This window comes from Pyrgilauda ruficollis, unplaced genomic scaffold, assembly GCF_017590135.1.
Source record: "Pyrgilauda ruficollis isolate IOZ18807 unplaced genomic scaffold, ASM1759013v1 scaffold6, whole genome shotgun sequence".
Lineage (NCBI taxonomy): Eukaryota > Metazoa > Chordata > Aves > Passeriformes > Passeridae > Pyrgilauda > Pyrgilauda ruficollis.
This window is the reverse complement of record NW_024527710.1, coordinates 9,020,355-9,044,309: the sequence shown is the minus strand read 5'-3', so window position 1 is coordinate 9,044,309 and position 23,955 is coordinate 9,020,355. Positions and strand designations below refer to the sequence as shown.

Here is a 23,955-nt window from a genome sequence, read left to right as displayed (position 1 = left end):
GTCAGCAAGCATTCCCAGACGCCACTTTCAGAGCCATGGAGACGTGGGGGACAGTGGCAGGACATTTAGGGAAACTGTAACATGTCTGGTTTCAATTTCCTACACTGATTGGATAATGCAGAGATCATGCTTTCTTTGCCTGGATGCTCCATCTCTTTCTTCTCCCATTAAATCTGCAGCTTTCTTGGGTCAGCACGAAGCCACGGGAGCTCCTACTGTCACCCTGAGCTCTGGCACTTTCAAAGGAAATGGCTTAAATCATGATGACATAACTGACAGCTCTGCTAATACAAAGCAATTTCTCTTTAAAGCTGTCGTAGCCAGTAAAGTGCTCTGTACGTGTGGTATTCTGACTCTTGAGTGGAAGAGAAGCTTTATATAAGCTGTGGCTTGCCTGGAAGCTGGAACAGGAAGCAGCTTTCCTGCAGTATCTACAACTTTCAAATGGATGGCTTTCCCCCTCTTTAGTTTGCTGGATTTCAGGACAACAAGTAAACTAAGTCCTGATCTCACAAGAGAATCTTTGTCTGGGAGAGCTCACTCTACTTTCAGTAAAAAGGAATCCACCACCACCCACAATAAAACCACAATGGAAAGCAGAGCAATGCCTCCCTGTATGCACAGGAAGCACTGCTGACACAAACAGGACCCTGAAGGACCACGATGAGATATCTGACACAACCTGGAGGCAGAGCAAGGGCCAGCAAAACAATTCCCCAACCCCACTCCAGGGCAACTGTTGAGATCTGCTCCCTGGAGGACTGCTCCTGACAGCCTCTGGTCCTGCTTGAAAGACACCCCCAGGTCAATGTTCCTGCTCCCTTTCCCCCGCTTCCCAGCAGCTCATTTAGGAGAGTCCTGGTTAACCCAGGGCAGTAGCTGAAGGAGCTGTTCAGTAGCACCTACCATCCTCGTCAGTGCGTACGTGCACGGGGATGCTCTCCGGTCCTGGCCCCACATCGGTGTGAGCCCTTACCCACACCTTGTATTCTGTCCATTTCTCCAGGTCCTTGATCTCCCAGCTGGAATGCTCCCGTCCAATGCCATCCACCACATGCTTGGTGTTGTCATCTCCTTCCACTGCCTGGTAGGCAATGGAGTACTGGGTGATGACCCCATTGCGGCTCTGGGCGGGCGGTGGCACCCAACTTACCCGGATGGTGGTGGAGCTGGTGCTTACACACTCGACTTCTTGGGGTGGGGCGGAGGGGGCTGGGGATAAATAAATGAAGTGGGGAGATGAAGGGAAATGAATGGAAGGACAAACCAAAATGCACAGGGAACTTTTACCCAGCCAACGGAGCACTGAACATACATGTGGACAACTGCCTGCCATCCTCACAGATCATCAAAGATGGCACTAGGGGGCAATTTGTATTTGAAGGCCAGATGAACAGCCTGGAGATGGAAGTGCTGTTCTGCATCAGAGAACACCTCTTCCCAAAGCAGTTCTGGACACTCACTTTACCAAACACAACAAATGGCAGTAAGGGAAGCGGGGCATGTGGAGGGTGTGAGAGAGAGATTGGTAGGGAGAAGAAAGATGCTTTCAGTAAAGATCTGAAGCAGATGGAAACCAGAAGAGGTAGGAAGCTGCAGAAGGCAAGAGTGGCAGAAGGGAAGTTCACACACCAGATTGTAGGAAGGCTTGTGAAAACTCACTCCTAGACAAGTAGAGGAAACAAAAGTGGATAAGGAAAGCAGGTGATTGAGGTTGGAGGTAGTTTGCCCTGGCAGGGTTTAAAATCACGACCATCAACCGTATGCTGCATCCTAACCAGGTGGGGCCAGGCACCATGCAGGAACAGGGAATATTGTGGTTGTGCTGCTTTGCACATGTCCCTGGAATCTAGGACTGACTGCTTCATGCCTGCCACACTGGTTACCCGCCTCAGTAAATTCCTGGCCTGTGGATTTGTACAGCGGAAAGTAAGCAGGTCTTGCCTCCTCCTAAAAAAAAGCACCTGCAGTTTGCACTAACATCTAAACCCTGGCAAAGTTATCTGTCCACAGGAGGAGGAATGGGATCCAGGCAACACTTGCTTCTCATCGGGATCATTGGGAGAGAAGTCTCTCCACACAGCACACTGGGGAAGAGCAGTAAAACAAATCTGGGTGAGAGAAGAGAGATCAGGAAAGAAGAGATGATCTGGACAAAGCAAAGCATCTTTAGGACATCTACCTGGGTCATTCCATTCTCCAGCCTTGCAGAACTGCTGTCTGGTTGCACCAGGGCTCTGGCAGCAAGGGAGCCCTCTCATGGCAGCATCAGCCCCCTGTCATTTGGCCTCACTGCCCTGGGATGCTGCAGACAGCATGCCTGCACAGAAGGCAAGAGTTGAAGTCTGGAGAAGGAAAGGAGTTCACATAGTCAGGGAAGGAACAAGGGAGATGGCTCCATCTGTGGGTGCTCATCCAGAAGGAAACAGCCCTAAGCAGAGGGGGCAGGCCATCATCACAAAAAAAAAAACAAAAAAAACCAAAAAAAACCAACCAAACAAACAAACAAAAAAGAAAGCGCACTGTTGTTCTAAGACTGGAAAACTGTGTGGCCAAGCAATAATGGAGTACAAAGTATCTTGCTTTGCCATGGCAAGAGAAAGGCAGCTTCCATCCTCCACTGCATCCAGAAACATAGAAATGCTTGAAAAAAAGACTGCTGCCCTTCCCCATGCTTCAGTCCTTGCAGCCACCAATGCAGCAGAGCCAGCCTTGCTGGAGCACAGGAACAACCCTGTTTGCTCACAGATGAACACAACCTACATCGCTCCACATGGCAGCATGGACCTCAGATAATTCAAGCATTCAGCAATGGTGCCATAGCTCTGCTGGGCACAGGTTGGCAGTGGCAGAAGATCTGAGAAAGCAGAGGGCAGCAGGACCTCCCAATGCCACCACTGACTTCTGCTTGCTGGGAACAAGGCCCACTTGCTTGCAGAAACAGTTGCAGAGTGCATGTAACTTTTAATGCCCACTCCTGTGCTCAGAGAGCAGGCAACATTCCTGATGTTTGGGCTCAGATGCCTGGAGAGATGAAAGATGGAGGAGAGTAAATAGTGATGGAGCTGCAAGAGACGATGCCTGAGCAGTCAGGCTGCTGCTATGGGACCTACGCTGGAGGAAAGAGAAGTCAAAGCAATGTGTGGAAGCAAACAGTTGCCTGTGTGAGGGAGGCAGCACAGGATCAGCCCTGCCATCTGGTATAGTGAAAAGGGAGCAGGGGTAAAAAGTGAATCCTCACACTCTTTTGGTTAATCAGCAGAGAAGTGGCAGGGAAGACAGTAGGAAGATATAGCACCAGATCAACACCTACAATGGAGGGCATAATGTAGACAAAGTGCATGGCAGCATTCCTCAGACAGGACAGGTGAGGCACAAGGGGCTTGGCAAACCTTTCCTTTGCCACTGTCTGCCCTTCACAGAAGAGATGTGCTTTGACAGAACCTCCACAGCTTCCCTTGGCATGCAGCAGTGAGCTCATTCTCAAAAGGTAGCTTTGGATGGCAGTGTGGGCAAGTCAAAAGTTGGCTGTTGACTGGGTAAGAGTCACACATATGATGTGCAAGTCAAAAGCTCAGATTAACACTTAAAGAAAGCAAAATAAAACTTGATAACATGAGCAGGATCAACTTAAAATGCACAAGGAGTTGAAGTGTCCCTCCTGGGGCCAGGAAAGAGCAGACTGGGTGGCCAGCATGCACCCACACATGCAGATGTACCCACACACGCACACTGTGCAAACCTCTGCTGCCTCCAGGCTACTCACGACAGCCTCCCTCGATGGCCCACAGCAACTCTGTGCACCATCCAACCCACCTGCTCCTTAGGCTAGGGAACAGGCAGACTTAGGACCCACCTCAGTATTTCAAGGGAGAACAGCATTTTAATGCCAAGGCCTAATGGGCACAGAGCTGATGCTTCTGTCTTGCATCATTCCGCTTGCCTGAGGCACTGCAGTCTCCTGGAAAACTCCCCTGTGCTCTTCAGGCCCTCAAAGCAGCACTGCTTGTACTGTTTGCAGGGTGCCCAGCAACTAAGTGAGCAGCTTAGCAGGAAAGACAACCTAGAAAGCAGCTGCCTGCTCAGAAGAAGAGGTCTCAACTGTACTGCTGAAGGGTTCAAAAGGACATTGCCTCCCTCTGGCCTTTCCACACAAGCATGGCCACTACTCCTGAGCAGGAGTGCCACAAGAAAAGCAAGACCAGCATCCTTCCCCAGCCCATTAGTGAGTCATTAGTGACCATGGGCCTCCTACCTTCCCCATGACTGGTTTGTCAGGGACAGGAATAGAGACTGAAAAGAGGCTTTTTGGAAAGCAGGAATCTGACTGCTCCTGCAGTTTGTGTCCCACCTGAATGTGTCAAGCTCCATGATCTAACAGCCTTTCTCAGGGTAACCAGATGGAAAAGTGCAGGAAGGAGACCAATTTGAAGCTGGGAGCTGTAGTGTTTCTAGATTAGTAAAGTCTAAGGCCAAAGGGGACCAACTGAACCATCTAATACAAGGTGTTGCTAAGAAAAGACCAAAGGATTTCTGCCTGAAAGTTTCTGCCAAGGTAAAGCACACCTTTCTGAAAGACCTACTTGATTCTGAGTCCCACAGAACTCAAGGCTCCACACTGCATCGGGACTGTTCAGACAGTGGTTTGTCACCCTCACTGAATAGCTCAGCAGTAACTGCCAATGGCTTCTGTCATAGAATAGAGTACCATCAGAAACCTTTTCAAGTAGGGGCATGTAAACCAAGACCAAGGACACTTCTTGGGTCATTCTAAGGATTCTTAGGTCCTTCAGTGTGAGGAGGGCTTCACTGGTCAAACCAAGGTACTCCTGTGGCTAAATGCCAGATCTCTTCCAGCTTGTGCACATTTCTCTGACTAAACAGAAGCCAGACCAGTCAGCTACTGCACCCTGGCCAGTGAAGTGACAACCTTAAAACCAGACTGGTGTGAGTGAGATGCCTTGTGAGCAGACAATAGGTAGAGTAGGTCATGATAAGATGTCTGCCTTGATGAGTCCATGAAACAAACATTTCTCTTACTTGGACTGTTGTGAGACTCTGAAGGACGCATTTATGCATAGAGCTGTCTCTGATTAAGTGTGTTCAAGGATAAGAGGATCCACTGATGGAATTAATTTACATGGCAGGAGAATTACTTCAACCTTTGCTATCAATACAAAAGCTATATGAAACAGGTATACAAATCCCCATATTCAGAATTTGTTCTCAGTGTTCAAATATTTATAACGGCATGATCTGAACCTTTCTCCATTTTCATACCTGTCTATTGTGCAGCTCTAAGACATCATTAGCCCAATTAACGAGGTGGAGGAATGCCTGGGACTGGTATGTTAATGAAGCTGAGTTTTCCTCAAAGAGAAGGTCATTCTAAAAGTGAGCAGAGCTGCTCTTCCCTGCCAGAGCTCCCTTTCTAATGGCCAGCTCACACTCCTGGTTGCTGTGCATGCTGCCGCCCTCCCTGCAGGGAAGGCTGGCTGCCTGTGCCAACTGCTCACTCCACAGAGCGAGCAAATCCCAGACAGACGGTGCTAACAGAAATGTCTTTTTTCCCCCTTTTAATGCCCTTTGCATAATGGCAAGCCCAAAAATCGTTAGTGAAAACGAGCTTATCGCAGGGCCCTTTGATAGCCCTAATCTGCTTATGCGCAGCACTTTGAGCTGCCAATCAGAGCAATGCAAACTCCAGCTCTGTGATCACACAGGGCAGAGCCAGGATGAAAGTGATATTGCCTGGGTCACCTCATTATTGAGCCTCTCTATTAACTCAACTGCAGCTTGTTCTGGTTTCCTCTAGCACTGCAGTCCCAGAAGATGCAGCCTCACTTGCTCACACAACCCTGGCAAACAGCCACTTCCCCAAAATGGCTCTTCCAGCTGCCTGACAGCCACAGGCACACCTGGTCTCACAGGATGCCTCACCTTGCCATCAACTGTATGGACCAGGGATGGACTCTGTGTAAGCAAGGCAGCTGGAATGGGGAGTGAAGGGATGAAAATCCAATGGTTTGGAGACAGTCACATTTAGAGCCAAATACCCATATGCTGCCTGTCCAGACAGCTTGCCTGCATGGGAGTAAATTCATGGAGATGCACAAACCCACTCAAATCAATCCCTCCAAAGCAATTTCTCAGCCTGTTTTACTCCTCCATCAGTTTTTAAGAATCTACCCTTAGGGAAAGAGAGTATGATCAAAGGGGACACAAAGAAAACAACTTACCCCTTGGGTGCACCCACTCTGCCAAAGAGCCCTGATCCAAACCCCAGATGACTTTCCCATTTAGTCCCTCTAGCAAACTGCATGCCAGCATCCCTGCAAACCCACAAGGGCAGAGGCACTGGGCTTCTCTGTGCCCAGGAGATGGAAAATGGACTGCTTTTGCTTTGTCTCCAGTAGTGTTGAGTGTCAGGCACTTACTGGATTGAGCAGTTCTGGCTTCAACGGTGGGGGTGTAAACTCCCACCCCCAGCTCTGAGCGGGCGCCCAGACGGAACTTATACAATGTGTCTGGTTTGAGACCTTCCACAGCATATGAGGAGGTTGGGTCAAACTCCACCTTTTCCTGCCAAAAAAAAAAGGAAATAGATTATATGGTGCAGTTGGAGGATACAGAAAAGCTGGTGTGCTGCCATTCTGGACCCACAAAAAGTCACAGCCACGCTGCCAAAACTGCCTGCAGTCCTGCAGGACGCCAAAGCATGGAGCTTCCTGGGTGACACACCAGGATTCTGCAGGGAAGCAGGCCTCTTCCACAGCCAAGTTACACTGTTTGGTGTCCAGACTGCACTCACTGGCCTGAGAGCTTTGTGGGAATGCTGGGTCCATCTATACAAGTTCAGACAAGGGGCACAGGACACACAAGTTTGTTTTCTCCCAATAGACAATGTATTGCCTGTGAAACAGTTAAATCCTTGTCCTGCAGCAGTCAGGATCTCTAATGCACCGAAACACTGCTGGAAAAGTGCTTGTTTTGTTGACACTTCACCTAAAAGGCACCTACTTTTGGCAGCTCTCATGCCACTATAATAAGAGGAGAGGAATAGGACCACGGGACACTGTGATGGTGCCATGGCACAATTCTTGCTATGCTGTCTTGAAGCCAGCACTATCTTTGATATATCTTGAACTAGACTTCCTTTAGGGACCTGCAGTAAATGTGGAAGGGGTCTCTCTAGGCCACCTTCAATCTGCTTTTTACATCTAACTAGTCCTGGGGCCAGAGACACGTGCTGGAGACCATTTCAGCCTTGCCCAGAAGTGCAACTGTTCAGAGGCACAAGCAGAAAGCATGCCTCAGGGATGCTGTCACAGCATTCTGAGCCTTTCCAGTCCCAAACCAGTCACTAGCTAGTTTGCTAGCATGAACAAGAACTGCTGAAGTCACACAGAAACCAGAATGCCATGCTCTTATTGCACACCACTGAGGCAGAAGAAACACAAAAAACCAGGTGTGTTACCACCCTGGCTCAAGCACACACCCTTCCCAAGCTGATAAACTGCCATGTCCAGCCCTAAGAGGTGCCAGGCAGGATCCTCACCTGAGTGCCATCCTCCCCTTCCCAGTACAGCAGCTCATATTTAGTAATGCGTTCCTGAGAGGCAGGCAGCCATGTCAACAGGATGCGGGTATCAGACTCTGCTTCTGCCTGGAAGTCAGCTGGCTGGGCAGGAACTGGGGAACAAACACATGGTTAGTGCCAGAAGGGGCAAGAAGAGTTGCATGACTTAGCAAAGTCAGCATTTCACTTTGTGAGGATCCTCTTTCATTTCTGCCAGAACATTCCTTCTCCCCTGGACTGTGCTCTCAGAACATCTCAGGCCACAAGCAAGCACCTCTGTCGCTCAGCTGGGTGACTATGGGGATCATGCTCACTTCCAGACCCTCACTATATCCCAGATCTTTCCTTCCACACCTGTACTCAAACCCCAGAAGGGTCCAGCAGCTACACAGGTGTGGATTACATCCATATCCAAGACTTTGTGTCATATTTTTAGCTACTGTATCTCAGACAAAACCGTGGGCTGTTACTTGTACAGAGATTGATACCAGCTCCCCAGGACAATCTGACAGCATAAATCTGATGGCTGTGGGATGGGAATGCCCCCCACCCACTCTGACATGCAGCCATTTGAGTACCAAGTGCAGTTGTGATGCCTGGTGCAGGTCAGACACTCAGCTGAGCCGTGCAGCACTGGGATGGCCACGGAGCCAGGCTGCCTCACCCCATACATACCCCCTTGCTGTGTTTTGACCTGGATGATGTCCGAGGGGGGCCCGTCGCCCACCGAAGTGAAGGCCAGGACGCGGATGCTGTAGGTGGTGCCTGTGATGAGGCTGCCCACGGTGGTGAGGTGGCTGTCGTCAGTGTTGTGCTTCTGCCACATGCTCAAAGGTAGGTGCGGGTCGGTGGTGTAGTACACGCGGTACCCTCGGATCTGTCCATTGGGCTCCTCTGGCTGCTCCCACTGGACCAGCATGGTGCTGGCACTCAGCATCCGTGCCTGGACTTTGAGGGGTGGACTTGAAGGAGCTTGCTCTCCTGTCCGGGCCTCGACCAGCTCACTGGGGGGACCCCTGCCGATGTTGTTGACTGCGATGACCCGGAACTCGTACTCTGAGAAGGGGCTGAGCCCACCTATGCTATAGCGGGTTGTTGCCACACCATCCACCTCCTGGAACTGGCCCTCCAGGGATTTGGGCTTGTACTGGATGACGTAATATGAAATGGGGTCAGAGTTGCCTGAATCCCAGGTGAGGGTCACGCTGGTAGCTGTTGTTTCAGTCACTAATGGCTCTGTTGGAGGTTTTGGCAATGCTGCAATTGGAAGGCAGAGAGGTGTGATTTAAATAATTCAGTCAGCTCAAACCTTGCAATGTGCACAGGGATAAAAATGGAGCTGCCACCTCCCATTAACATTCTTCTTTAAAAGGCAGAAATCATTTCATACTCTATAACATGCATTTTTATATTACCATATATTGCTTGAAGTGGTTCTTAATGGAAGGATAAACAGAGCAATCATGTTATTAGATGTGCTTGACGCACTTACCAGCAGCAGGCTAAATAAAAGTAATTCAACAGGGATGCAGGAATGTTTCTGTCATGGGGGTTCACCCGGCAGTGGGAAGACGCTTGCTGGGCTGGGCTGGGCTGGCCCCAGAAGCCAGGTGAACAGCTGATTTACACACTAAAGCAATCAGAGCATCAAAATAATCTGGAATTATGCTCTTGCTTCCAGAGAGACAGTATCTTAGGCCAAAGGGAGTTCATGGACAATGCTGTTAGAAGGGTGGATGGGGCAAGGCTTTGTAAGTACTATAGAACATGCAGGAGAGATACAGCCAGAGAAATTACCAACTTTCATACGCACTATTTCACTGGGTGATGTGTCAAACTGCAACCAGACAGCACATTGTTACACAAGAACTCTGACAATGATACCTCTCAAGTGTCAATGAGAATGCAACTACTGCAAGCACACATTTCCAGATTTACCATTTTACCACAAGAATAAAGAATGACTGTGTGTGAGAGAGATTTGCAGAGTACACAAATACTTTAGTACAATGACTGAATTGAAATCTACAGTAAGTTTAAACCTCCTACAAACCACTCTAAAGTAATTAGTGACTTGTAATGCAGCCGTGCTTGACAAGGAACTAGGGAAAATGCTCAACCCAAATTAAGATACTCAAGAACTTCATTCTTTGGCAAAGCCATCAGGTTTCTAGTTTCCACATGGTTCAGCTGAGCAAGGCAAGCTCCTTAGCACAGGGCATGCCTGCTCTGAGTACCAGAGAGAATGCATTCTTCAGTGCTACTGCAACATGAATACTGAGAAGATCATTAGGGGCTGAACTGGCATGGGAGGGGAGGGCACACAACCCACAGCCAGACACCCCACCACTAGCCATGAAAGATTCGGGGAGGGCAAACCCAACCTGCACAGTATTATGGCCTGAAAAAACATATTTCTTACAGCATCCTAGAAACTGGCAGCCCTCCTCAGGCTTTCAAGGACACATGAAACTCCTTTTCTTTTGAAGAGCCAAAAGTTTGACTCTTGACAGCTATTGGGTGTGCAGCCTCCATGTGACCAAGGGCAGATCTGGTACTTTCAACACACTTGAGTGCAATCAGTTCTGTGTAATCTTGCTTCTCCTGTCTGCACTGAAAATGCTCTGCTTGCCATCAAGCACAGGAGAAACAACACTGGGTAAAGGAGTTTGGGACAGAGGCAGTAAGATATCCAGAGTAAAGGTGTACAAAAAACAGACAAGGACACAAGGAGGAAGGTGAAGGGCTAAAGGAGCTGAGCAAATTGCTCCCCCGCCCCGGTCCTGAGGCAGTGAGGGAGCGAGGCAAAGGCATTCCACCTATGAAGAGGTAAATGCTGTGAACTGTCAGTGCGATGGTGCAGTTCTCACCTCTTGCCTCCAAGACCAGACCACTATCCCATCATGGCCCTTTTCTCTGTACTCTCTTGTGTATCTACTATAGCAAGGTAACCACTGTGCTCTGTATGAAAAGAGAGGCTGGAAAAGGTACTGACGAGCAGGTGTTTTGAGTGAAGGGAGCTGGGTGCGGCTAAGGTTAAAAGCATCCTCTGACTAGCCAAGAGAATTTCCTGTTATCTCCAGGTCAGAGAGGGCTAACACTCAATTCTCTGATTTCTTCAAGGAGGAACTATGTGCAAAAGGTGGCCGTAGTGCAGGAAGGGGCCTGCAAGAACAGACAGACTCAAAAGATGACGTATCTGTGGTAATCTGAGCTACAAATCAACTGCAAGCAGAGAAGGAAACAGATACTGTGGCTCTCATAGGCCCCAGATGGGAAAGGCAGGACACCTTCAGCCTTCAGCCTCCTGTTAGTGGGTGGATTACCCTGTGGTCAACAATTGGCAACAATATCCTTTTTGGAGCAAAGCTACTTGTGAGATGTCAGCAGAAAGTACAGCTGAAGGACAGCAACACAAGAAAAAGAAAAGGAAAGGGGCAGAGCAGTAAGGGAAGACATTTACAGAGGATTATGTAACAAATTTCAAATGAACTCATATAGCTCCTCCCTGCAGGAAGGGAGGATGCTCACTCTGTTGAGGCTCATGGACACTTCACATTGCTGGGATTAACCTTCTTGCCTCACCCTTACTGCAAGAGGACATCTGTGTGAACAGCTCTCTGACTGCGGACATCCACAGACCCTGCTCCAAGACACCCACGGCCCACCACTGTGCAGAGCTGATCCTGCTGATTCACTGAACAAGCCAGACATTGCTGAGACCAACACAGATTCAGGGAGATTCTCTCACGGCATAACAAGGACCTAGCCTGACACAAGCTTGTCCACCATGCCACTTGCAGGGAAAGAGAAAATGACCTTCAGAGTGAATATCTCATCATACTGTGAGCTGGAAAAAACAAAGTTGTGCGTTTGGGAACCTCCCTTGCAAACTGGAACAGTCACAGAAGAGAGCAGTCAATTGGCTGCAGCCAAGACACTTTGGCAAAGGGCTACTTTGTTGAAACCCAAATAGGAGCACTGCAAGTAATAGTTCCTTACCTTTGACAGTGATCTGGGCTGTGGCTTCAATCATGCCAAGGGAAGAGATGGCCACACAGGTGTAGTTGGCAGACTGCATGATGTTATTCAGCTCCAGGACATTCCTACCGACGGGCATCTCATCTTCTTTGGTCAGCTCCTCCACACCAGCCATCCACTTCACATACGGCATTGGAGCACCTACTGCCACGCACGTGAGGTTCACGCTCCCCCCAGGCATCACCTCGTGGTTGCTCGGAGGGATAGAGAATCGAGGAGCAACACGCCGCACTGAAACAAGGAGGAGACAGCTAGTAGGGTCACAGAACCAGGAGAGGGTACTCAGTTGGACTGCGGGGGTACATGAGGGGCAGTCAACATTTTTGCCTGTCTATCCCTCAGGACAGATAAAATGAAGTGCAAAAGCTGTTCACTACTTTGCCAAATTGCACACACTTTGCTATCCTTCCTTAGCCACTGGCATCTTATTAGCAGAACTCATTAAGGGATGGCTCAATCCATTCCCTCCAAACATAGCCTTTTGAAATCATATTACTAACATGAAACATTCTTCCATTAAAATTACATCCTTCTAATTAGAAAGCATGCACAAATGCCAGTCATACACTTTGCGCAGGGCCCACTGAAGCTCTGCAAAACGGAATCACCTGCTCAATTTATTAGCTCTGGAGCAAAGCAGCCCATTCCCTAAACCTCACAGGGTTTCGGCAGGGGCAGCAGAAGGGTTTCTTTTTTGAATTAGCACACGTGTGCTGCTAAATAAAATATAATTCCTTTCAAAATGTAACTCAGGCTCTACCTTGGCTCAGAAAATAGTCACCCAAGCTGCATGACATTGTCAGGGCCTGAAGAGATCACCTTGCTGGGCAGGAGAGAACTAATCCTGACAGATGTGAGATCATATCCATTTTGACAGAAGAGAGCTGGGCTGGCAGAACCTTTCCCACCTTCGTGGCAGCTCTTTGGGAGATGTATTCCTCCTTATTGCATTGCACAGCTTCTCTTCCTATCAATCCCTTGCTGGGTATTTCATTCAAGACTTATTTGTAAGCAACTCTCAGCTACAATAAAGCTCTAAAGCTGCCTGCCATATGCATTCCCGTCAGGAAAATGACACTGAGAAATGAGGTCCCTTCTTCAGGGTTAGTGTTATGGGCCTATTTAAGCAAGGGTAGAGAAACAACTGTGCTCAGTAAATCTTTGTCTCCTCTGGGCAAGATCATTTCAGTCTGTAGTTAAAAAGGGAAACTGCTTGGATGCGTCTTGCCCGGCAGCTCTGCTCTCCTCTAGCCTCCTCCACTGGAAAGGCAGCCCCGAGCAGCGGCCGGGGTCATGACTGACCGGCTGCGAGGAGCCTCTCCTGCCAATTATGCTCCTCCATCAGTGCACTGGGCTGCTGGGGCAGCGACTGCCACAGCGCTGGGGGCAGGTGGGAACGGGGCAGGAGCCTGAGCAGGGCCAGGTCACAACAGGCCAGGGGTGTGGCCAGCCCCATGGGCGATGGGGGCCTGGCTCCTCCAGCGCAGCATCTCCGCAGACAGTAAAGCTGCTGACAGCCCCGTGAGCCGCAGAGGTGTCAGCTCCGCTTGCCAAGCTGGCTCTACCCAAATCAAATTTCACTAGTGCTCTCTTTGATGATTCATCCCCAAACCATCAGGATTGCAGAAATAGACTGAACACAGAAGCCCCCACACTTGCATGTACAACAGAGCTAAGACTTTGTGATAAATTAAACAATACTGTCAACATCGTGTGTGTACTACACATCGTCTCAGTGACAAAACAGGGCTCATTAGCTCCTTACCAGCCAGGGTAAGGATAACTTAAGGATAACTTCTTCCTTTGCTTTTTTTTTTTTTAGTATATAAATCCAAAGTCTTGCTGGATGCTTCTTTTAATCAATTATTAAATCTCAAATCAATACCCACATGAGCAATCACAAGTGAAGTGTTACCTGACCAACGGAGCAGTGCTCCCCAAACAAGACAGAACTGAAAGTGTACTCAAATGCTATGCAGTCATGAGAATACAGACTTAACCTGATGGACATGGCAATGGTTTAACATGATGGCATGTATTTCCAACCAAAGCATCCCAGCACCAGTCATTAAGAATCAGGTTTATTTTCCAATGAACATGGCATCAAATTATTCCAGGTAGAAGCTGTTCAAATTCTGTCCCCGCCAAAGGAACAAATCCACCCACCCAAGCTGTATTAAAACAGGAAAAAAAGCAAATTTTGAGGATAATGCCATAGGTGTGCACAGAGCACTCACACACATGCACAAGGCAAACAGGCTGGCAGGCACCAGAGGCCACTACAACGTCAGACAGACAGTGGTGGAAGGGCAGGACAGGGAGAGGGAAGGCACACAAGTACTCACATACAGGGACCTGGGAAGACAATAAACTGGAGGACACAAGGCCATGCAGAAAGGTCAGAGCATGCACAAACGGATTTTCTCTTCCAGCCCTGTGAGATCAGAGGCAGCACAGCCTGCCGCAGACTCCCCGGCACCCCACACTGTGTCCCCATGTCAATGCCTGCTTTCAGGGCGCTCCTGGGGCTGTGCGAGTCCCATTGGTGCCGTGTCACCCTTGGTGTGTCCTGCAGAGGGGCAGGACCTGTGGTGGCTGTGCTGTCTCTCGCAAGGGATGTCAGCAGCTGACACCGCCTGCTCCCCGGAGGGAACAGGCACTTCACGGGGCTCAGGGCCTTGCAGCAGCACTCTGCAGGGTGATGGGAAGTCACTCTCCCCTGCGCCACACACATGGGAGCAGCAGAGGTGGATGGTGCATTCCTGTGCTTAGAAAAGGGATGAATGGCAAGGAAAACTCCCCTGTGGATCAAACAGTATGAGACCCCCTCACCAGCCTTGACACGGGCTGTGCCTCCTGCACACCACAGCTGCAGATGCCAGGAAGTTGTGTGGAGCCTCAGCTCTCCAGCCTGGCAACAGAGGAGTGCTTAAACAGGCTCCTGTGGTGCATTCCTGCAGCCCAGAATGGCTGAGCTGCCTTCCCCTCATTTGCACACCGGCAGAGCTGCTGAGATGGGCTCGCTGCTCTGCACCAGAGAACAGCAGTGCCCAAGGCACCCAGCTGCTAAAAATACATGCCCTGTGTAGGGGTCAGCTCTCTACATGGGAGGTGGGAGGAGGTCAGGGCAGTGCCTTCAGTAAGAGATCTAGCCCGGACACTGCTCAGTCAGGAGTACATGCAAAGGAAGGGACCGGCTCCATCAGCCTCCCATCCTCTTGGGGGATAATTGGCAGCTTCTTGTCCCAGTCAGTATGGAGGGAGAAGGGGAGATGCTGTCAGTTAGCATTAGCAAGAGCTGGCACAGCTCTCACAGCAGCTTGCAGAGCACCATCAACACATTCCTCGGGCTCAAGCCAGCAATTTAAGTTGCGAGCTTTTCTAGCATAAGAGTCTGGTAATAATTTAAATCAGTGTAACTCCTCAAAAAGCAGCATTCTTAGAATTTCTGTCCAATTTACAAGTCAAATCACATGGGTTATTACAGTCCATGATTCTACCTTAAGTGCTCCAGAAAATTTTGTTTTCTTCGTTTTTTGCAGCAATGAAATTTCCCTTTTAATTACAATTTTCTTGACTAGAATTTGCAATAATTTTTTTAATCTTCTTTTTGGATAAGGATCAGAAGAAGGTGGTTCAGAGGTTTTGCAAGAACAGCACAGGGAAAACTACTGTGAATATTAAAATTATTTCAATGGACAATACTATAATTCAGGGGTTTAACTAAACCTGCAGACTGTCAAAAATGAGATTCATTGTAATTCATCCCAAGAACAGGCATCGTAAGGGCTCTGTGCTAGTCCACTATTCTGCATATCTCCCCACTGAGAGCATTCCTTAGGAAGTGAAGTGAAACTCGGAGCAGTGAGCAGCGAGCGCAGTGCAACCTGAGCCCATGCCCTGGATCTCTCAGGACCGGGAGAAAAGACAGTGTGGAGTCTGGCTCCCCACTCACAGGGGAGACTGCTGGGGGGAAGGGGGGGAGCAAGCAACACTAGAGCCACAAAGGTTGAGAAATGTTAATAATTCAGCATGCACTAACATGCACATTCCTTGCCTTGAGAGCAAAGAGCTTCAATTGATTGTCTGGCTCCTTTCAGCACGGGAGTGGCTGTTTCCACACGTCTCAGGTTCCCTCCGAGGGTGAAGTTACCCCTTTGGAGAACCAGGGACACCCTCCTCCCTGCTGCTGGCTGCAAAAGCTGTAGGCTCTAAGCCCAGGGCTCTCAGGCTGGTGTTGTTAGTCCCTCTCATGTGCTGAGACACTGCTGGCATCCAGTGAGGCTCTGCTAGAAACACAAAGTGCCAGGAGGATGGCCCAGGCTTCCAAAGTTGTGCAGCGCTGCTAGGGAAGGGGGAAACCAAATTTCCGAATTTTGCTGCTGGCTCCCTTGGTCACACAGTACAGCTTAGCAGATGACAATGCTAACAACCCCTCCCCTCTGGTTTGCAGAGATCCAGTCACCTCTATTTGCCCACTCCTGCTTCAAGGTTTCCTTTGTACCATGCCTACCTGGCATCTAATTCTGGGCCTCATCTTTTCCCTTCCTGCGTGCTCACTGGGTGCTGCCCCACGGTGATGGAGAGCTGTGCTTGTGCTTTGCACGATTCTCTGCTTGTCTCTGAGGCAATTCCAGCTGCTCAGGTCCTGCACCACTGTCCTGACATCCTCTCCCCTTTGCTTGTCCTCTGCACAAGGGAAGAGCAGCCTGATGTCCTTTTTGCTCTGAAGGAGAACTAGGACTGCCTGGTCTACTGCTCCTCTCCAGTCCCAGCACAGACAAGGCGAGGTCAGGGGGTTCTGCTCTAACCTCCCAACTGGGATGAGCAGCAGAGTGCAATGCAGGGGCACATCTCTCAGAGTGTGAGACTGTCCAACTTCATTACTCGAGCCAGGCAAGCTGAAGGATCCCTGGTGAACAGGGTGTGTTCTTGTCCTCGCCAGACTGGTCACCTGCCAAAACTCCTGCCTTCCTCAGGAACCACCTCCTCCAAGTCAGGAAGGAGTGAATTTAGGAGCTATCTTCAAATATGATCACTGGTCTGCATGGTTTACTCATCTATAGACACCTTTCATCTCTCCCCAATGCTATCATTTTACGAAAGGACTTGAAACGGAAAGGCAGTTGCTGAAGTCTCACAACCTATTGACAGAACCAACAGAAGGAGAGGAAAAATTGGAACCAGAAAAAATGCATTTACAGTCTAATCTTGTGCTCAAACAATGCTGTACTATTTATGCTCCCAATGTATCCTTGAGTGCTGACATTTTATAGACAATTTCCAAAACAGGGCCTTGCCATTTTTGGATTATATTTCAGCTATAACTTTTAGGTCTAATTATTTGTGCTGACAACCACATATAAAAGAGGATATATCATTACAGTGGTGCAGCACTGGAGACACATCAGCATTCAGCATACTGACATACTAATAGCAAAGTAAGGGAGAGCAAGATTGTGGAGCTCTGCAATTTGCATTTGCTCTCAGAAATTTCTCTGATGAAAATAACACAACATTAAGGAGGGGAATAAGAGAAAAGATCCACTGTATCAAGATAAAATAACTTGTTAATAAATAACCTTGTAGCAGTCACAGAGCAATAATTAAATGCATGGGTTAGCAGTACACAGTTTTAAGTAAAGCGGGAAAAATGTACGATGTAATTATCAGTGCCAAACAAATTATAAGCATGGCAAACCCCAATGGAATATTTAGAAACTAATTTCTGGCTTCACATTAAATATTTGTGTATGTAGGTATTTTTGGTGAAGTGGGAAGGAAGGGTTGACACAAAGAATGAGAAATTCTTCACTCCTGCTGCCTTATACCCATTCTCAGCTGCCTCCCCTCAGCTAAACCATGTGGCTGAAACATTTAAGTGCCCTGTCAAAGGTTTAGTCTCCAGAGGTGTCTCAGCCATCACAGCAGTGCTTCAAATTCACTGAAATGTGGGAGGCTTAGAGCCTCAGCTTTGATTTCCTCTCTTTTCTTCCTTGTTCTCATTTTTCATCATTGTCTTGTGCTGAGGTAATTTTATCATCCACAAAATCTATTTTTAGAAGGTAAACAGCAAAGGTCCTGTTCCTCAGTACAGTCTAAATGAGAGCACGTTCCAGGGAGAGAAATGGGATCGAACTCAGTGTACTGAAACAGCCACTATGACAATTTGTTAAAACTTGTTCCAGTGATGATCATGAGACAATTCATCCAGCTGCCTGATAGTTTGTGTGAGACAAGCCAGGGTCTTTTCCCCATGGCAGCTGGAGAGCAGTGTGAGCATCCCTTACCTTCAGTGTGTGTGGAAGGACAGACCCCCATAGAACCTGTTCAGTGAAGAAATCATCTCTGGAAACTAAATCTACGCTTCTGCCAGAAACACCAGCTTTCCTCAGCATGAAATCATGAGTGCCTTGAGCTAGGTCTGGAGCTAGATTTAATTTAAAGGCTGGAGCTGCCTTTCACTACTGTCCTTTATTCACCTCTGTCTCTCTGAAAGCAGCAGGACAGAGCAGAGCAAAGCACTGATCAGGTTTTGCTGAGTGGCTACACGCTCCTGTGCATGTCACCATGGGCCTCCCTGAGCCATCTCTGGTATGGCTGGGGCCACTGCCAGAGCTCCTGGCTCGCCTGCCTGCCGGAGGAAGAGCCAGCCAGCCCCAGAGAAGGAAGGAGAGGCAGACCTGCTCGTGTAAAGGGCTCTTGTCTGAGCACGGACAGAGCATGGAAAATGGGATACCCCAGTGCAGGGACTGCTGAGGAGCAGGGAAGTTGCCTCAGCACAAGGAATCTGGATCTCAGCGAGCTGCACCTGCTGCCTTGTGGCAAGGGAGGGCAGCATGCTGGGTTCTCCTCCAGCTGGGATCAAAGTAAGCTTTTTGCCTCTAGAGAAAGTTAAAACTTTTAAAGCTTCAGGAGGAATTAAGGAACACACACTCTCTAGCAGCTTGTGAAGGGGACTGCTCATTCTGATCTCTGCTTCCAAAGACTGTTCTTGCTCTCCAGCCAGAAAGCAGCAGCAGTTTAGAGGTATTACACTTGAACCTAGCATGAGTAAAGCGTTAGAGAAGGACCCCACACAGAGCAGCATGCACTTTTTCCTACCCTGCCTTTGACAAAACTGCTCTGGCTGGCATTTGCATGCAAAATATTCTGTGCACTTTAAATCTCAAGCAACAAAGGCATGCAAGCGAAGTATCAATGCCATCACCAGAGTCACAGCAAACAGTAAGCAGATTTCACCAGGCACACTGTGGCTGTGCCTGGAAAGGAGCCAGTCTGCAGGGCCCCCTCCCCTTTTGGGGATGGCTCTCCTCTCCCTACTGGAAAAGTCCCATCTGACGTGGTGTACTGTAGATGGATAAGAAGTGAAAAGGACCAACCTTCTCGCTGATCTGAGAGATGAAAGTTTGTTTTGTTTGATGGCAGAGTGCGATGAAGATGAGGAGGGAATAAAAAAAGACAAGGAAAAACACAGAGAGTAAAAACAGGCCAAGCTTCATCTGTCCGCACACCACTGAAACGACAAGACAAGACTACAGAGGTCAGCCATGACTTCCCACCACGCACACACCACTCCACGGCAGGGACAAGAGAGGCCACACTCGCACTGCTCTGGCCCAGAGCAGGCCTGGCCCCTCTGCCTCCCTGACCCACTCACCACTCCTGTTGGCAGGGCAGAGGGGACCGCACATCCCACACATCCCCATGTGGAGGGTGCTTCGGGGACGGCCCTGCTCTGGCCCAGATGATGGACGCACAGACATGTTTACATGTGCAGAACACTCACACACACAGAGCAAAGGACTCCAGCCATTACACATGTGCTCCCATACACCCACTCCAGCTACAGAGAAGATGGTAAAGGCACTTTAAACCCATTGACCACACACTGGGAAGACCGTACATGGAAATCCGAATTTTATAAAGTATGAAAGAAATGCTCCAAGTGGTGAATTGAAAAATCTTCTACCATGAAGAGCTGTTCAGCCTCTCCAAACAAAGAGCTAAATGCAGCAGAGAGGTATTAGGCAAGTGACAGACACGCAGTCTCAGCTGGGCTCAGTTTTGAGAGCCTTATTGGCACATTGAGCTGCAAGTGAGAGATGGACAAGAAATCAGAAGGACAAAAACACCCAGAGAATTGAGCAGGTCCCAGTTTTTGTTCCTGCGGGAGAGACAGCAGAAGGTTAGTTGCATTTTCCTTATAGACAAAGGAGATCTTATTTCTCTAGCAGGAGTGACCTCACTGCAGCTACAGATCTGTGGCATACCAGCTGTAATCGAACCCTCGCTGAGAGAATACACAAATGGATTTGATAGTTAAAGACTGCTTATGAGTCATATTTTTGATGGGGGAAGGAGAAGGTGGGGGAAGGAATTTGCTTTCCAGCAGAAACACTGCAAATTAGAGAACAGCATGTGGCATTATACAGTGCAACAGTACAGTAAGCCATTTCCAGCAATCAGAGGACAGGATTTTAACCAACACTGACACAGTACAGGCAAGGCAACAAGCTACCAATAACAGCTACCACAGTGACCTATGGAGTGTAATGGAGTTTGCTGGAGAACAGCAAAACACTTATTTACATATTTTTCAATTGAGCTGATACAAAGGAACTTGAACCAGTCAACTCAGAGCTTAACTGGCCTGTGAGGGCCACATCCAGTGAGGAGCCCTACCAAGACATCTTTAACACAGTCATAAGCTTGAAGTCCAGGTTTCCTCCATCCTGCTTTAGGAAAGGGATTTACCTCTTGCTCTACAAAACCTTAGCATAAGGCTCATTTGATCCTGTGAGACCCTGTGATGGGAGGGAACCTCTTTATTGCTGCTCCCAAGCCAGCACTTTATTTCCTAATCTAATGGAGCGTATCACATCTGCATGGCTTCAGCAGGCAATGAGGGGCTCCTGCCTCCTGCTCAGCTCTTCCCAATAGGGAGGATTTGTTTCCTGCCCTTGCTCAGGAAGGACAGTGCTTCTGGCAAACCAGCTGTGCTTGTGGAAGGCTGCATTTCTGGAAAGCAGCACTAACATCGCAATAGGGCAACACAAACTCCAAGTGCTGCCAGCGTGGACCTACCCACTGCATCCACTGGGACTGTGAGACTGAAGGGCAAGAGGCTGGTGAAGGGTGTGAGACTGAGGGATGATGCTGGAACAGCTACAGGAATACCTGTTCTTGCTGCTGAAGCCCCCAGAGCCACCCCCTCTCCTTGGGGGTTGAGAGACCCTGGCCAGACCAAGGGGACTCACTGTGGTGCTACTTGGCCTGCTTGGGGGCAAAGTGAGGGGTGCTGCTCCAGCTGGGGGACAGCCAGCAGCTTTGTTTTGGGAAATCTGGCAGGGATCATACTGCATCAGTGGGCATGGACAGGAGTAGGCTCCAGCAGTGACTTTCGACAGGTGTTGACACTTCAGATTAGAGCTGGAAAGGTAAGGAGACACATGTGAAACAGACTAATTCAAACAGATAACTTTCTGGTTTGTCAAACAGAACAAGTTTAGTACCTGCTATTTGTCATTAATTGCTGGATTATCTCTTAATCTCATTTCATATTAGTGGTTTATAAGCAATAAAAACCAGTAGCAGGCTATTTTGGAACAGCTGTAAAGCAAGAGGGCAGAAAGTTCTCTCTGCTCTTCCCTTAGTTAAGGCTTAAACAGCTGCTGCTTTATCTGAGATAAACCTGATAAATGGTAAATTGGAAGTTTCATCTCCTTACAGGTTCCATTCACATGATCCCTTATTTCCAGTTCTCTACCCATGTCACTCCTAAGGTAAAAAGCATGTTTTATCAATGGCTTCTCGGCTCTTTTACAGAACAAATGACTGAGCAGTGATGGTAAATAACATCTGCCTCTCCACCATGCAGGGATAGAGGCAGAGGATTTAAGCCTGGGGTTACCCAGAGTATCCCCTGTGCAGAACACCACGGCTCACTAGGCATGCTACTGCATCCTCACAAACCTGAGCTGCCTGGCACCTAAGCTGAACACGTCAGTTCTAAGTGCAAGTCAAGTCACAGCAGAGAAGCCATCAGAGGATAGCAAACTAGAAAGTAGAAACAGGGCTCCATTTGAGATCCAAGCTGAAACAGCAAAGAAGCAAAGAGCAAGGCCATATCAGACACATGTCTGCCAGTCCTGACTGTCAGATGGCTCTCATGACCTACAGGCAGAAATTCCTATGACGACTGAATTTGGCTTTTACTCTGCCACAGATGTGCTTGTCTGTGCAGCAGCAGCAATACTCCAACCACAGCAGCTTGTTGCAGAAAGAATGAATTTGGATTTATGGGAGGCTCTGCTTTTGAACAGTCTTAGTCGTTAGTGACCTGAACCAAGGCAGGGGGCCGTGGCCAGAATATGAATGCACAGGTCTAAGAGTTTAGATCACTAGCTCAGACAAAGGAACACATTTCCAAAGCTTTTCCAAGTGGGAAGCTAATAGTTCCCTGAAAGCATCAAGAAAGTTCATTATTCCAACTGGTATTGCAATTCTACTGGAACTGCCAGCATCTGTCCTGTGTGAAAACCCTCTGGCGCTATGCAAGGCATTAATATAAAGGCCAACCCATACACTTTGGAATCCAAAAGACAGAGAGGTTAACAAAAACCCAGAGGGGGATGAACCTGTTCCTGCTTATCTCCAAAAGCACATCTTGTGTCTCAAGGATTCCACATAAATCAAATTTTGTCCTTTACAGCTTTTAGTGGTATAGAGGAACAAAAGGACAGATTGTCTTTTTTATGCCAGATTACATGAGAATAAGACAACCTTCCATTATATCCGATGAACAACGTTCTCATGCCACAGTGATGAGTATATTCCATCCTAGAGAAACAGACAGGATGCTCAGGGTGCCCAACCATCCTTTCCCCATTCATAGTGCACACACATGCATGCATGAATTCAATTATGGGCAGAAAATCTCAGAGCACCAGAGATGTATTTCTTAGTCCTTTGTGCAAGTGGATATGGAAGAGGAGGAAATGGACATTTAGTTGGCACAGATATGCAGGCCTAATTGTTCCACAGATGTCTGTGCAGGTCATGTGGGGAGGAGGGGAAGGAGGCTTTCAAGTTCATTTCTGTGTTGCATTATCATACACTGAGCCACCAGTCACTCTCCTTCTATTTTCCATAAAGGTCATTTTACAAATAATAAGACTTGAGCCTTGCAATGCACTTTGAACCATCAAAGGACTTTGCAAGGAACAAAACTGTTAAGCTTATTTAGTTGAGTTCTACAAAGCACATTGGAATCTTTAGATGGAATGTGCTAGCTGAAGGACAAAGGACTATTATTTATTAAACCATTACAGCATAGTAGAATGCTCACAGAAACACACTGATGGTGAACACATTTCCTTGCCAGGAGAAAATACGACAAAAATATTCATAGTAATATTTGGGGAGGAGAAAACTTGTCAGAAGCCTCCCTGTGCTTCTCTGGCTCTGAAGCTGACAGCACCAGGAGCCACAGTGCCGGTGTCACGTGTGGCACAGCCCCGGCTGTGCTGGCCCCAGCCTGCTCGCAACCAGCCAAGAGCACCTGCCCACACTACAGCTGCTCCGACGTGGGTCACAGCAGCACGGCCACAGCTTCAGCCTGGAGAAGCACCCGGGGACAGAGGAAATGAAATTATAAGTACTGAAATCCCACAAACAGGAGTGCACTTCCTTCAGCAGCGTCACTGGTCTCTGCTGCACTGCAGCGTTACCCCGAGGTCAGGACTGTGCAGGGACACAAGGACATGGTGGCCCTTCAGAGCCGCGGCCTCCTCAGCCACGTGGCAGCTGCTGAGGGCTCCGCTCTGCGGCCTCTATCACAGCCTGCCTTTGCTGCTTCTGATGGGCAGCAGGCAGGGTCATCCAGTCTGATTCAACTGCTGCTTCGTGTTTCCTGTCATCCAGGCACCTCCCTCACAAGTCTCTCTGGTCTCTGTTTGTCTGTGATCACTGCCAGGCCCTCAAGCACTGGCAGTGCCCCTCTCCGGTCAAGTATTGTCACCCTCATCAACCCTGAGGAGAGGCAGGTTTAACAGAGCACATTGCCAGAAGTGTGCATACAGCTGGGCTGTAAACAAACAGTAACAAATAATGTTGTTATTTAGCTATTTTTCAGACATCTCCAGTTTTGGTTGCTGACTGTTCAACCACTGTCCTCAGCTTTTTACTCTTCTCCTGGCGATAGCCTTGAGCTTTGACTGCTGTTGCTATTTTAGCTGCTTTAATATTACATAAGCAGAAAATGTTCTTTTTAAAGGCGTCAAGTCTTCTTGCTCCAGGCCCGTGTCAGTCATTCAGAATTATTATTATTTACA

At 48.5% G+C, this 23,955-nt stretch overlaps 1 protein-coding gene across 1 annotated transcript in view; it reads right to left on the bottom strand.

Moving 5' to 3' along the window:
• Window positions 1–23,955, bottom strand: part of PTPRF (protein tyrosine phosphatase receptor type F) — a 376,714-nt gene that overhangs the window by 62,443 nt on the left and 290,316 nt on the right. The window contains exons 8-12 of the mRNA XM_041483344.1: window positions 11,582–11,851; window positions 8,255–8,836; window positions 7,559–7,692; window positions 6,438–6,582; window positions 907–1,212 (exon numbers count right to left, since the gene is read on the bottom strand). Coding sequence (XP_041339278.1) covers window positions 907–1,212; window positions 6,438–6,582; window positions 7,559–7,692; window positions 8,255–8,836; window positions 11,582–11,851 — 1,437 coding nt within the window. The remainder of the gene's footprint in view (window positions 1–906; window positions 1,213–6,437; window positions 6,583–7,558; window positions 7,693–8,254; window positions 8,837–11,581; window positions 11,852–23,955) is intronic.